The sequence below is a fragment of the Protopterus annectens genome, chromosome 6.part1, assembly GCF_019279795.1.
Source record: "Protopterus annectens isolate FY-2018-M chromosome 6.part1, PAN1.0, whole genome shotgun sequence".
Taxonomy (NCBI): domain Eukaryota; kingdom Metazoa; phylum Chordata; order Ceratodontiformes; family Protopteridae; genus Protopterus; species Protopterus annectens.
Window position 1 is genome coordinate 64,583,972 of NC_056738.1, and position 15,163 is coordinate 64,599,134.

General features: G+C 37.7%; 1 protein-coding gene across 1 annotated transcript in view; it reads left to right on the forward strand.

Moving 5' to 3' along the window:
- COL28A1 (collagen type XXVIII alpha 1 chain) overlaps positions 1 to 15,163 on the forward strand; it is a 914,882-nt gene that overhangs the window by 239,559 nt on the left and 660,160 nt on the right. Inside the window, exon 10 of the mRNA XM_044075485.1 lies at positions 11,460 to 11,504. Within this exon, the coding sequence (XP_043931420.1) occupies positions 11,460 to 11,504 (45 nt within the window). The remainder of the gene's footprint in view (positions 1 to 11,459; positions 11,505 to 15,163) is intronic.

Below are 15,163 nucleotides of genomic sequence, written 5' to 3' on the forward strand. Positions count from 1 at the left end.
ATTGGTGCAGCCTAGAAATTACTGCTCTACCACTGACAAAGTTAGTATGCTTGCATAAACATGTTTGTTTTGGAGCATTGGGCAGTACTTCTCTGATATGTTTCTCTCTTGGGAGAAAAATGGTAGTTGAGTGATATAAAGGAACATTTTCTGTCGGCTCTTAATGTTTGGTAGAGTAAGGAAATTAACTCGGAATGTATAGAAATACAGAAACAATGCTTTTTCGCTTTTTATTTTTTATTTTTACAAACTGACTTTGGCAGTTTTGTTGCCCAGTTGTTATATAAGACAGAATGTCAGAGTGCAAACAGTACAATGTATAGTGTGCTGAGTTATGTTTTACTGAAAATGTAAAATGTGCACAACTGTTCTTTGCAGGGAGAGATTCTATTTACACTTATATGGAAAGTGCTACTTCCCCCATATCTCAAATTTCTTTGCTCAATAATTTTAGACAAAGCCAAAAATAATGGAGGGACAAAGTGTCAAAATCAAGGGCAGATTTAAGTATTGCCCTTATAAATTTAGAAACTTGGTAAAATGACCAGTTTTGCACTAATACACATCTTAGGAAGGAGATGAAGTCTGAAGCTCAAATGTCTGCCAGTATTTAGCAACTGTAATCATCAATAATTTGCCAGAAAACCTCAAATTTAAGAAGGAGCAGCTCAAAAATATGAGGTAAAAACCTACACATTCTGTAAAATTCTGGACAGCAGATAGCTATGCTTCACCCATACCCGTACAACTTAAATATATCCATTCTACGGTCACATAAATTCAAAGAGAAATAAATGATTTTGCAAGTATTCTCTGTTCTTGAAAATTCTTGTGTTTTGTGATTTGCTGTCCTGTCTTGACTCTGTGTTCAGCAGTTCATGGTTCAGTGTGCTACAGACATACCATAGAAATGATGACTATCTCTAGAGAATGGACAACTTGTACATTGCCATTCTTGAGAATGAATGGTCTTCAGCAGAGTGTTAGTATACATGCAATGCCCACTGAAAAACAAATCTGACAAATTCTGGTATCAAGATGCCATGAAGCTTGGGTGTAAGGAAGCTAATGGCCGCCATTACCTTATGCTTGCTAAGCAGAGCTTTTGCTGTTTAGCGAGTGTAAAATTAAAAAAAATAAGTAAAATAAAATTTAAAAAAAAATAGAAAAGTGTATGTATGTTTAAGTCTCTGTATGTATGAGTTTATGTGTGGATGAAAGTGAGCGAGATTAAATGAGACATTGTTTTACACAGAATGAAATGTGTGCGTGTGCATGTATATGTGCATTCATGTTTCTGTCTGCGTGTGTGAGTGTATTCATGCTTGTATGCATGAAAGTGGAAGTGTGTTCGTGAGAGAGAGAGAGAGAGAGAGAGAGATTGATTCAGCAATGGAAATAGCATTTAAGAGATCTGCATACCTCTTGAGCTTTTAGCTCAAGATATCTGGATAAAGCTTAAAATAAAGTGGTACAAAGGCTCAGAAACAGGAACAGATTTTAAATATTTCTCTTATAAAATTAGAGAGTTACTAGAATAACAGGATTTGTGTTAGCATGCTTTTTCTGAAGGAAATTATGAAACTCAAATGTATGCCCTTGTCACTATCATATGTTCATTTATCAGTTAACTCTATTACCTGATTGTTTCCAGCCCCCTCATAAGAGCAACTAACAGGGTCTCTGCCTGCTTCGCTCCCCACCCTGCCCCCTATTCCCTCCCGCCCCCAGTGGTCCCACCTTTATTACACTCACAAACCCCTCCCATCTTTCCAATAGCCAACCACAGCGCTAACCCAACACTACTTCCTTCATCTTCCTACTACTATCACACCTCCTCAACTAACATGTACAAGCATACCTTACCTATGCTCACTGCATGCACTCTCCTTGCATATCTTACATCCTACCAAAGCTCCATCATTCCCCCACTCAACCACTGCCACTGTACTACTACTCACACCGCCACTCATGTCTCACCCTCACTCAGCTCCCCTCCCACCAACTCAAGAACCTTCCCTATGCACCCCCCACATATTCTACCAACTATATTACTCTAACATAAAGCATCCCTACAACTTAACATATTAACCCTCCCACCATACCTATTACCCACAGAGCACAATCATAAAGTTTCCCTTATAAACAAACACATTCAAAAACTGAGAAAACTAATAACCTCATGTATATCAAAACTAGCCGTAAGTGGAGACATCCACCCCAACCCTGGCCCTACCATCTCCAATCCCAATCCTCATAATCAGACTAGAAACCACAACTTCTCCCATATTACAGCCAATAGAAAGCCAAGTGACTTCCTTCTACTAAGCCTAAATATTAGAAGTATATCCAACAAAGTCCATGAACTCCATGCCACCATAGACTTGTACTCCCCCGGTATAGTCATCCTGACAGAAACCTGGCTAAAACCTCACATTACCAGTGAGCAAATACTCCCTACAGGTTATGGCATACTAAGAGTAGACCGGCTAAACAAGAAAAGAGGAGGTGTAGCTATAATATTTAAACAGCATCTAAACATCCAGATCTTAAAATCATTAGCTCCACAAATAGGCAATGAAGAAATAATATATACCAACCTCAAAATAAACCAAAACAAAACCATCAACATAACTGGATGCTACTTCCCACATGGCCAAAACATCCCTCCACTAGAAAACCTCCTCAGCTGGTATACCCACCATCTCCCCCAAGAAACTATCATCTTAGGTGATTTCAATATTGACTGGCAATCCTGTTCTGGCAACCATCCAACCCATCATGTAAACCTTCATGGCTTCACCCAACTAGTTCAGTCACCAACCAGGATAAATAAAAACTCCAGCAAGCACACTACCCTGGATTGGATACTAGTCAGTAAGAGCCCCCAGTCATATATAACAGGCTGCTTATCAGATAGCCTCAGTGATCACTCCCCAACATTCCTACTCAAAAATACCTATACCAAGATAAACCTGTCATCTACCGTCAAATATGTCAAAAACTAAACTTTAACCCACTCACATTCATCTCATCCCTCAAAGAATGTAACTGGCATCCTCTAAAGTACCTCAGTCTTGATGACGCAGTTAAATTTTTTAACACTACCTTCCTGAGCATCCTTAATTACCATGCCCCCATAAGACTTTCCAGAATCAAAGCACAACCCTCCCCATGGCTACAGAAAACCACTAAGTCAGAAATGAAAAACAGGGATAAAGCCTGGGAGCACTGGCGCAAAACCAAAACCCCTCAACTAGACAGAAATTCCTAGAACTATGCAATAGAGTCAAAAAGCTAATAAAACAGGACAAATTCCAATACTACCAGTCTGCCCTAGACTCCTCCCAACACAGCCCCAAACAATTCTGGTTCTCCATAAACTCCATCCTCCACCCAGGTAAAGTCAGCACCCCTCCTCCTAACATCCCTCACTCCTCAGAAAATATTCCTACCTCATTCAACACATACTTCACACAAACCATACTATCACTAGCTAAACAACACAACCCCCCTCCCCTCCAACCCACACCTTCAACTAGTAATCTCCCCACTGCCTTCCTTTTTTCTCCTGTACCTACCTCCAACATAAAAAACTCTTAACTAAACTTAAGCCCACCAAATTAGCAGCAGATACCCTCCCAAGTGAATACCTACAAATCGCAGCTGATGCTCTGGCCTACCCAGTATCCATCTTGATTAACCGATCTCTGTCAGAAAGTTACGTTCCCACACTGTGGAAAGTATCACATATAAATCCTCTCCACAAAGGCAGACCCTCCATAGAACTAACCAATTACTGCCCCATAGCTTTTCTGTCTCCACTCTCCAAAATACTAGAGAGATGCATACACTCTCAGGTCTCAGACTACCTCCTTACTAACAACCTCCTTTCCAATACTCAGCGTGGTTTCTGACCAAACCATAGCACCACCACTGCCTTACTCTCCTTTACTAACACTATCCTTCAGCATAAAAACAATGGCTATCTCTCCTCTGCTACTTTCCTAGACCTATCTAAAGCATTTGACATGGTCCCACACAAACAACTTATCTCTGTCCTCAATAACCTATCCTTCTCACAATCAGTCACCAACTGGTTTCAGAGTTACCTGTCTGACTGCCAGCAATCCGTTGTATGGCAGAATGACATATCTCCCCAACTACCTGTCTCCATAGGGGTTCCCCAAAGATCCATCCTTGGACCCCTAGTCTTCTCTGTTTTCACCAATAATCTAGCCTCTGCCACCAAACATGGCACACTCATACAATACGCAGATGACTCAACCATCATCTGCTCAGCCCAGTTCCTACCCAAACTGCAAAAAGTCACACAGGAAGCCTTTTCCTCTGTTGAAACTTGGTTATCTGACGCCCAATTAATACTCAACCCAAACAAAACTAAACTATTCATCTTCCAACCCACCAAACATACTCAAAACAACTCTCACTTTAACATCACAGCAAAAGACAACACCACTATATACCCAACTGAACACACCAAATTACTAGGAGTGAAAATAGACAATAAACTAAAATTTGACATTCACATATCCATGACCATAAAAAAGTCCACAAAAAACTAGGAGCGTTATACAGAAATAAGCACCTTCTCACCAAAGCAGCAAAGATTTCAATAGAAAATTCCCACCTTATCGCCACCCTACTTTATGCCTCTCCAATATATACCAACCTAAGGCAATACGATCTAAAGAAGCTAGAGACCTGCTACAATAAAATCGCCAAATTCGCCACAGGGGCATCCTACCGTAGTCACCACTGTCTCTCACTTGCTGAACTGGGCTGGCTTGAACTCCCTCACCTCCTTCAATGGTATCAACTCTCACTCACCCACAAACTAGTAAACCATCCACTAAATGTCCCATCCTTCCAGAATCTACTCCAACCCTATCGCACCACCAGACCACTAAGATCCAGCAACAAAAATCACTTGCAGATCACTAAAGCCAATAACTCTGCTGGTGAAGCACTATTCTCTTGCACCATAGCCAAATTATGGAACTCCCTCCCACCCACAATTACCTCCATACCATCATGCACCCACTTCAAAACTTTACTAAAAGCACACCTAAAACATGCTGGCTATGCCCTTGCAACTCCAATCACCCACCCATCCAACCACTACCTTTCTTTCCACCCCACTAACTACCTTGATTATAGCAAGCTCAGATGCTCATAAGCCTAGTACTTATTATACAGCAGGAACTTCTTATTGTAACATTTGTTAATGTCTGTTATGTACTTCACAGATAAAGATTCTAGTTGTCTACTGATGTACTATGTTCTTCATCTGTAAATATGTTGTAAGTAATTGCTATGTAAATTGTTAATCGCTATGTAATCCAATGTAACTACTGTCTGTTTATTTTAACTGTGGAGCTTCCCCCCCCCGGGCCTCCACTGAAAATGGACCTACGTCCAGTCGGACACTCCCGGTCAACAAATATAAATAAATAAATAAATAAATAAATAAATAAAATGCCATCACTTAGTGACTTCAGTCCCCAATGCCTGCCTATAAACCACAAATTTTATGAGTAAGGGACCAAAAAATGAGGTAAATAACTGGACATTTTTTGATAATATTATATTTTGGATGTAAAATACTTCCTGCGACTCCATTTACATGTACTACAGCAAGTTTGAAAGATTAGTAGGGGGAACTATTTTACATCAAAAATATAAAAAAAATAAAGATACAGTAATTAAAAAAATAAATACGTAAAACACAACTATTTTACAGGCAGCCCATTCTCTAAGCACAATAATGCCCTCCAGGGTGTGTGTCACTGTGTAACTAACACCCTTCCAGGGATGTACATGCCCTCCTCCTGCGGCATTGGGTCTTACAACACCCCTAGCTGTGTGTTATTTACACAGTAACACATACCCTGTTAGGCACTATTGCTTACTTGAGCCTTGCACCCTTAAGCAAAATGAACTGTGATAAGAAAACATGATTCAGTTTGTGTACATTTTAATTGTTGCTGTGCCTGCCACCATGATTACATATCTTTAAAACATGTACAGTGCAAATTATCCAGAGGCTTACACCATCTCTTTTAATAAAAAGTGAAAGGAACTTTGTGTTAGATGCCATGCATTCATTAATGCATTTATATGTTTGTCTCTTCATATGAATATCTTTTCTAGTAATAAGGTAAGGGGTTCACAGGCACTGTAGAAGTCTGGTGTGCAAAGGAAAGGAAACGAAAGAAAAACAGAGAAACTTTGCAAATGACAGCATAACAGTGCAAACACAGTTCAAAAACAGTTAGACCATATACTAAAGCTTTTAGCCAAAGCTGCTACACTGCACAGTTACTACCAACTGGACAGAAGTCACCGTTAGGCATTACAGTTTAAGAACCAAAGCATCAGAGCTTTAGTAATTGAATCAAAAGCATTCCTTGTCAGTATTAACTGGCCAAATACAAACACACACACACGCACGCCCAAATGTAGACATATGTAGTAAAACTAACAGAGATATGTGAAAATAGAGACAGAGAGAGGCACACATGCATATACCATAGTCCAAAAAAGTATGGTGACAAAATGCCTATGCAAATCATAATTGCTGCTTGTGCAACAGTTGTACAGGTGCAGCAAAGACCCAGCACATCCTCTGCTGCCATTGGTAAATTGTTTGTGTTACAGGTGCCCCAGAACTGCAAGCTACATAGCCTGTAATGTAATGCACTCTTCACGCTACATAGCCTGTAATGTAATGCACTCTTCACGCTACATAGCCTGTAATGTAATGCACTCTTCACGCTACATAGCCTGTAATGTAATGCACTCTTCACGCTACATAGCCTGTAATGTAATGCACTCTTCACGCTACATAGCCTGTAATGTAATGCACTCTTCACGCCACATAGCCTGTAATGTAATGCACTCTTCACGCAACATAGCCTGTAATGTAATGCACTCTTCACGCTACATAGCCTGTAATGTAATGCACTCTTCACGCTACATAGCCTGTAATGTAATGCACTCTTCACGCTACATAGCCTGTAATGTAATGCACTCTTCACGCTACATAGCCTGTAATGTAATGCACTCTTCACGCTACATAGCCTGTAATGTAATGCACTCTTCACGCTACATAGCCTGTAATGTAATGCACCTTCACTACATAGCCTGTCATGTAATTCCCTCTTCACACTACATAGCCCGTAAAGTGATGCCCACCTCACGCTACCTAGCCCGTAATGTAATGCACATAGCCTGTAATGTACATAGCCTGTAATGTAATGCAACATAGCCTGTAATGTAATGCACTCTTCACGCTACATAGCCTGTAATGTAATGCACTCTTCACGCTACATAGCCTGTAATGTAATGCACTCTTCACGCTACATAGCCTGTAATGTAATGCACTCTTCACGCTACATAGCCTGTAATGTAATGCACTCTTCACGCTACATAGCCTGTAATGTAATGCACTCTTCACATAGCCTGTAATGTAATGCACTCTTCATGCTACATAGCCTGTAATGTAATGCACTCTTCACGCTACATAGCCTGTAATGTAATGCACTGTTCACGCTACATAGCCTGTAATGTAATGCACTCTTCACGCTACATAGCCTGTAATGTAATGCACTCTTCACGCTACATAGCCTGTAATGTAATGCACTCTTCACGCTACATAGCCTGTAATGTAATGCACTCTTCACGCTACATAGCCTGTAATGTAATGCACACTTCACGCTACATAGCCTGTAATGTAATGCACTCTTCACGCTACATAGCCTGTAATGTAATGCACTCTTCACGCTACATAGCCTGTAATGTAATGCACTCTTCACGCTACATAGCCTGAAGTGTAATGCACTCTTCACGCTACATAGCCTGTAATGTAATGCACTCTTCACGCTACATAGCCTGTAATGTAATGCACTCTTCACGCTACATAGCCTGTAATGTAATGCACTCTTCACACTACATAGCCTGTAATGTAATGCACTCTTCACGCTACATAGCCTGTAATGTAATGCACTCTTCACTTTACCTGCCATCTATCTCTTCATGGTGAAGGGACTACAAAACAAAGAGCACACAAAGGCAGAAGTGGTCTGCACCCCCTCAAATATATACTCTTCCCATAGCCCAGACAACTCCCTCATCACTATACTTGGACATGTATTATTTGAGCAGGGGCACAGGATGCTCCAGCAGTGACTGGTTTTATAGTACAACACTTATATTTTTAGTTCTATAGGCCATGTGATTAGACTAGCTGGAAACAAACCTTTTTAGTGCCAATGCCCCATGTATCCTGTTTCTATTTAGGTACTTCCTACTTTCTCTGCTATGGGACAAGGACAGCCTGCAATAAGCACTGTGATGTTATGTGTTTATATACAGGTAACCACAGCAGCTGCTAATGCTTTATAGGGTTGTACAGACTGATGCTGTGTGCCATGGATTGCTGATGCCCATTATTATTCAGAGCATATGGTGTTAGAAGGGTCCAGTACATATTTATACATGCATACGCATATATAAATATTAAAAAAATATATATATATATATATATATATAATATATATATATATACATACACATATATAAATATTAAAAAAAAAATATATATATATATATATATATATATATATATATATATATATACACACACATATATAAATATAAAAATATATATATATATATATATATACATACATACACATATATAAATATTAAAAAAAATATATATATATATATATATATATATATATATATATATATTTATTTATATACAGTAATACAGTATATACACACACACACACACACACACACACACACACACACACACACACACACACACACACACACACACACACACACGTATGTATATATTATATACATTATATATATATATATATATATATATATATATATATATGCACACACATACATATATAATGTATCAGTAACACTAGTAAAGTTATTCACTTTCAGCAGAAAGTGTGAAAAGGATGTAGGATTTAAGACAGTGACACAGCACATCTAACACAATTCTTAAGAAAGTGGGTTAAAAATAAAATATCGGCTAAGCAGGATTTTATATCTCAGGAATGGAAATCATCAGACTAAGGATCATGTAGTCCTTGTTTCTGTGTTTTGTATCACTCAGTCTTCTTAGAAAATGAAAATATTTATGGATTTATCTATTTACTGTTGCATCATAATTGTAATGGTATATTTCAGTATAGTTGTTCATCAACATACTGCAGACTGGCTGGCACTGCAACCTTTATGATGAATAATGGTACTGACAACAAAATAACGTGTGTCCATGTATCATAGATAATGGTACTGACAACAAAATAACGTGTGTCCATGTATCATAGATAATGGTAAGGAGAACTAAATAACATATGTGTCCATGTATCTAGGCTGTGTGTTTTGTATGTTAATATATCACAGATGCCACCCCCTGTCCTTTTTTAGTAGTTCTCCATAGTTGCCATATAAGTCATGCATTTCTGAGTGTATCATGGGTCTTCCTGGCAAAAATTTAATTTTCGTGGTCTTTTTCACTTAAGTACTTCTTCTGAAAAAAGAATTCTGATGTTTTAAAACTTGTGCTTTTATTCTAGTGTATGGGCCCCATTCATTCACCCCCAGTTTTCCTCTTAACTTCTGCTGTTCCATCACGCTACTATGGAACCACATTATGCCTTCTCCTTCTTATTTTCTCCAGGCTAAGTATGTTTACATGCTTCGGTATATTTTCATACTGTTTCTCTAAATCCATCATCACCCTTTTGGCATTCATATGGACTCTGCCCACCACCCTCCTATCCTACTCTAGTATAGTATGTAGCACTCAAGCTGTGGTCTAACAGGGATTCTGAAGCATTAGAGTAATACATTTCAAGTTTATTCACCTTAGAATACATTGTAGAATATTACTGACTTTGGCAATTTTAATAGTTGCCTTGTTCCTTTTTATGAATGTGTTTCCTTTCTGCAGTCACTATCACCTTAAAGTTCTTACCCTGTTTTGTGCTGCTCATCACATCCTCAGTTCTGGGGCTGCTGGATCGTAGGTGATGTACTGTTAACTCCTCTGCACTGACCTTTAATGGATATTTAATATCCAAGCAACTAGTACTACTAAAGCTGTATGCAGGCTTTTTTCAGCCATCACTCATCATGTCTCCATCTTGCTATCTTCTACAAAATGGGTGTCCTTGTTCTCACAACCCGTGGTTATACATCAGGCAAAGATCCTGGAGAGCACTGAGCCCAAAACTGATCAATGTCAGACTTCATTCACTACCTCTGTCTCCTTCAGCAGTGTCCCCCTCACCACTACCCATTACCTCCCAGCACTCAGACATTCTTCACATGTTTTATTAGCTCCTCCCTCATACCTAACCCCTCCAGCTTGTCACTCAGTCTTCAGTGTGAGACTGATGGAAATGTAGGCACACTATACCAGTTTAGTTTGGTTCCTGTTACCATAACATAAATCAGTCACAGAAGTGGATCTGCATTCTTTTTCTGAAGTTATCAGCTATGGGGATGTCACACACAATAAAAAGAGTTATTCTCTAATGCAACATATTTGGAAGGGAGTGTTTTTGCTAGGTAAAGTATAAAGAACTCTGCTAAGTGTAACTTATAAACTTTATACTTAGTCAGAGAAATGATACATATGCAATTATATTATGTGATTAAAGTCTGGCTTACAAACTCTGGTTTGCATTGTTTTATTTTATCAAAAAAGTTGAGCATAAAATATCATTTATCTGTTGAAAAGTAATGCTATTCTTTATTCATCAGGTTGTTCCTTTCTAGGTTCATCTGGATTTTCATATCTGTACTCTACTTTAACATTTACTGAAATGCACTTAGTGGGCTTGTAGATCCATGGTTTCTTTATGTATATCCTTTTTTGGAACAGACTACCTTTGGCTTTCTTCCATTTCTCTGGTACTTTGCAAGTAATGATTGATTAAGACAAATTTGATCCATGGATCTGTTTTCTATTTTCTGATGGTTCCCACTATGCAAGGATGTATGCCGTCTATATTTTGCGTTTTACCCTCCATAAAATGTTTGAGCTAATTTTCTACACGTTTTCTATAAATTAAACCATCAGGCAACTGCTAACTATTTCCCTATGTTTTTCTGAATATTACTGTTTCTCACTGTACGTTTATTGCTATATTAGTCTACTCTATAGTACAGCATAAAATAACAGCTATTACTGGTCTAGCAACATTAATTCTTCAACTATTAAAGTATGTATGACAGGAGAAATTTTAACTAAAGTGACCTGATAAAGAAGTTGTCTCAATAACATTACAAATAATATAGTCAAAAGATGCAAGGTATTGTGTGTAAATATTTTTTTGCACTATACTAAAAATAACTTTAAACTGGAAATAAAATTAAAACTTGTTTGTCTTTTTTAGGGTCCAGAAGGTCCACTGGGAGCACGAGGACAGAGAGGTCTTCAGGTAATTAATCATACTGGGACTTCTATTACAAAGTCATAAAAAATTACAGCACTGTTTTAGTGATGGATATAAAACTTACCATAACTAATTTAAGGTTATGTTGCATAGGTTGTTCGATTACTTCAAAGTCTTGATAAGTGATAATCAGTGAGCAAAGTTATCATGATCTCATTTTATGAATGCGAATGTATACGTACATCAGAAAGTTATTAAAGCAGTAATGCGTTGCCTAAACATTAAGATGGAGGGAAATTATTTTTTTTAACAATGGCTACATATTAAAGTATTACAATTTATGGGAAAGCAACTGAAACAAAGTTGAGCATAATTAATCTTGACCATTACTTGAAAGATTGAACAAAATGCTTTAACTGTGTTAAAGCCACCCCCACCATCCATGTAGGGGGAAAACCCCTGCATTCTTTTTCTGAAGTTATCAGCTATGGGGATGTCACACACAATAAAAAAAGTTATTCTCTAAAGCAACATATTTGGATGGGAGTGTTTTTGCTAGGTAAAGTATAAAGAACTCTGCTAAGTGTAACTTATAAACGTTATACTTAGTCAGAGAAATGATACATATGCAATTATATTATGTGATTAAAGTCTGGCTTACAAACTCTGGTTTGCATTGTTTTATTTTATCCTTAGATTTTGCCAGAGCGTTGTTCATGGAACATTGTCAGCTAAGAATTAAAACAGGTTTCTCATTGGTCAAACAGTCTGGCATTTTGTAAGGAAGCCATTTTTAAAGATGGTTGTTGCTCTTTGAAAATCAGTGTATTGGGTACGATGAAGATGATCAGGAGTGGATATTACAAGATGGGACCAACAAATTATATAACAGCCTTCCAAGACCAATTTGCCTTTCTCTTTTTAATGTATGATTATGGTGACTCACAAGTGACACAAATCCTTTGTTAACAGTCTGTTAGCTGTTTTAAAACAAGATCATTGTTGTCACTTTACACAAGTATGATAACAACAATTCCTGTCACAGCGATATTGTAGGGACTTGTGTGGTTTAGTCTTCCACTCCAAGTAGCCAGAACTTTTAACTGCATATTTTTCTTTACTGAAGTTGTTTTTTTATTGTCTTCCATGAAGTTGGTTGAAATATTCATGTTCCATTAATGTTCACACCAGCGTATGATGCATCATGGGGATACTGTTAAGGTCAATGGACTATGTGTGCTCTGCTGTGCGACTGCAGTACATGTGTTGTATACACCCAATGCTTTCCAGCACAGTTCACTATATATCATAAATGGATTTCTGACATTTGTAAAAGGCAGAGTGGGACATAGATGTAATAACAATAAATTGGTCATAATATGAGGCCCTTGAGATCATGTCCACCTACATGTAAAGAGAACCTGTTTTTAATTAAGTATTGTAATTTTATTTTTGTCAGAAATTGTAAATTGAGGATGGAGCAAAACTAATTAAGTTTAAATAAGTGGCAGTTGATTATGTGTTTTTTGCCCATGCTGTATTTTGCATGGTGTTAAGTATCACTGAAAACAGAATTATGTTACTGCCGTATTTTTCCTGCAGTTATGGAAAAAGGGGTCTGTATTACGTGAGTGAACAGTCAAATGTTCGAACATGTAATAATCGCCCCCTAAATTTCGAAGCGTCAGAATGTTGAAAGATTCAATGGAGAGCTCCGTACAGTGTGGACATGGAAGTTTTCCATTGTTTGCACTGTAGTGTGATCTCGGAGTTGGTATATTTAAGTAGCAGGGGGTGGGGGGGTGCAGGGGGACTTTCCCCCCTGCTTAGAGCATTTTAAGGGTTTGTTTGGCTGTTTTTTTTATTGCCATTTGACATTACAGCGTTTCGATATTTAGGGATCGATTATTACATGTTCGAACATTTGACTGTTTCATCACGTAATAGAGACCTTGGAAAAAGACTAGCTGTGTCCAGTGTCGTTCCTCACATTTCAAAACTAGTATATTTTCCAAGGTAGTAGAACTTCTTCCAAATACTAAATTAGGAGAGATGCACCTTCCCTAAATAATATAACATGCTGTGGGGATCCCAGATTAACCTAATGAGAAAGTATTAATTTTGGTTTACTCATTTTCATTATTTTGACAGACTTCTATGGGTAAAGCATAGTGTGAGATTCTGGTATTAAAATATTATGATGAAAAAATGTTATATTTATATTTGGTAAACAGAATAGAATGCTGATATCAGTGGATTGCTTTTCACATTCAGTCTGGGATTACACACCGACAAATGAAAAATAATAATTTTAAAATCATGGTGACTTTATAATCATGGCATTAGGAAAAGACATTTAGATAACAAGCATACAAAAGAAAAAAAAACAGAAGAGTATTAATTGCAATTCAAAGAACTCACTCATATGTAAAGTCTATAATAACTTATTTATGCGATTTCAGTTGTACATTTAAGGGTATGAAAGTGATAAGCAATGTTGAGAATATAAGCTGATCAAAGAGTAGGTTTTACTGCAGGGTGAGGCCACACTGTTGTAGAAGATAACATGAAGCAGAGGTATCAAAAGAATTGGGATTAGAGGGGAGGAAATGCGAGAAAGTGCAGATAATGAAGAAGTAAAAGGTGGTCTGAATTGATAATGCAGAGATTCAGCTATGAGTAGTTCAGTATGATTAGAGATAGCAGGGTGTTAGAAATGCAAAAAGTGAAAGGTGTAGGTATTAGTTTGCAAATTATCAAGTAGTACTGTTACATTTTCTAATCACTCTTTGATCATGTTTCAATAGATTTTTTTTTAGTTCCCAGGGAAATTTGTTGAATTTTGAGATCTAATTGAGGAAGGATGGATTGTCATATTTTAGGAGTGAGAAATGTGAATGAGAGGTCAGTTGTATGGAGTTTGGTCTGGGGTGCTGGAAGGGTAAGGCTTGTCGATGATAGTCATCTAAAATTGTAGAGGTTATTTTTCTGGTAAAGTCTGCTGGCAAAGAAAGAGAATGATTCTAGGATGAGCGGTTTATATACTCATGATCCTGGAAAGAGACATGTCCTTGACAGTTGACTTCATATATTCTAATTTACTGTTTAGCAAGTTTTCTCAGAAGTACATATCATTGTCTGTTACTTATGGGTGGGCAAGCTTTCAATTGATACCTTGCCTTGTCTGTCAGTCTGCAGAGGGTTCTGTGTCTTTAGTAGCATCTTGATTATTATCTTGGGATGTGAATCTTGAGATTTTGGGGAAGTATTTATCTTGGAGATGTAGCAGACTGGTGGTACAAGTGGTAGGTAGAATGGAAGAGTCATGAATGGTTAGACAGGGCTCCCAGTTTGTTTACAAGAGTTCATTGTGGAAGACTTTGAAGGTGATAAGGGAGGGGGTGATTCAGGTATAGATCTTTTAGGGAAAATGTGCAGTGGTCACTAATTCAGAGTGGCAGTAAGGTGAGGTTCAGGATCTTGTTAAGGATGTTTGTTATTGCTAAGCCTAGGATGGAGTGATTTCCCAATTTAATCTAGCACATTGTTTGACCAACAGAGTAAGAATGTCATGAATATCAGAATTTATGGGCTTAAGAAGGTCTATGTTGAAGTCTCTTGGGATTATGATTTCACTTGTAGGCTTTGTTATTTCTGGAAGTTTTTAATTTATTGTATATTATTAATTTCAATACATGTAAAAT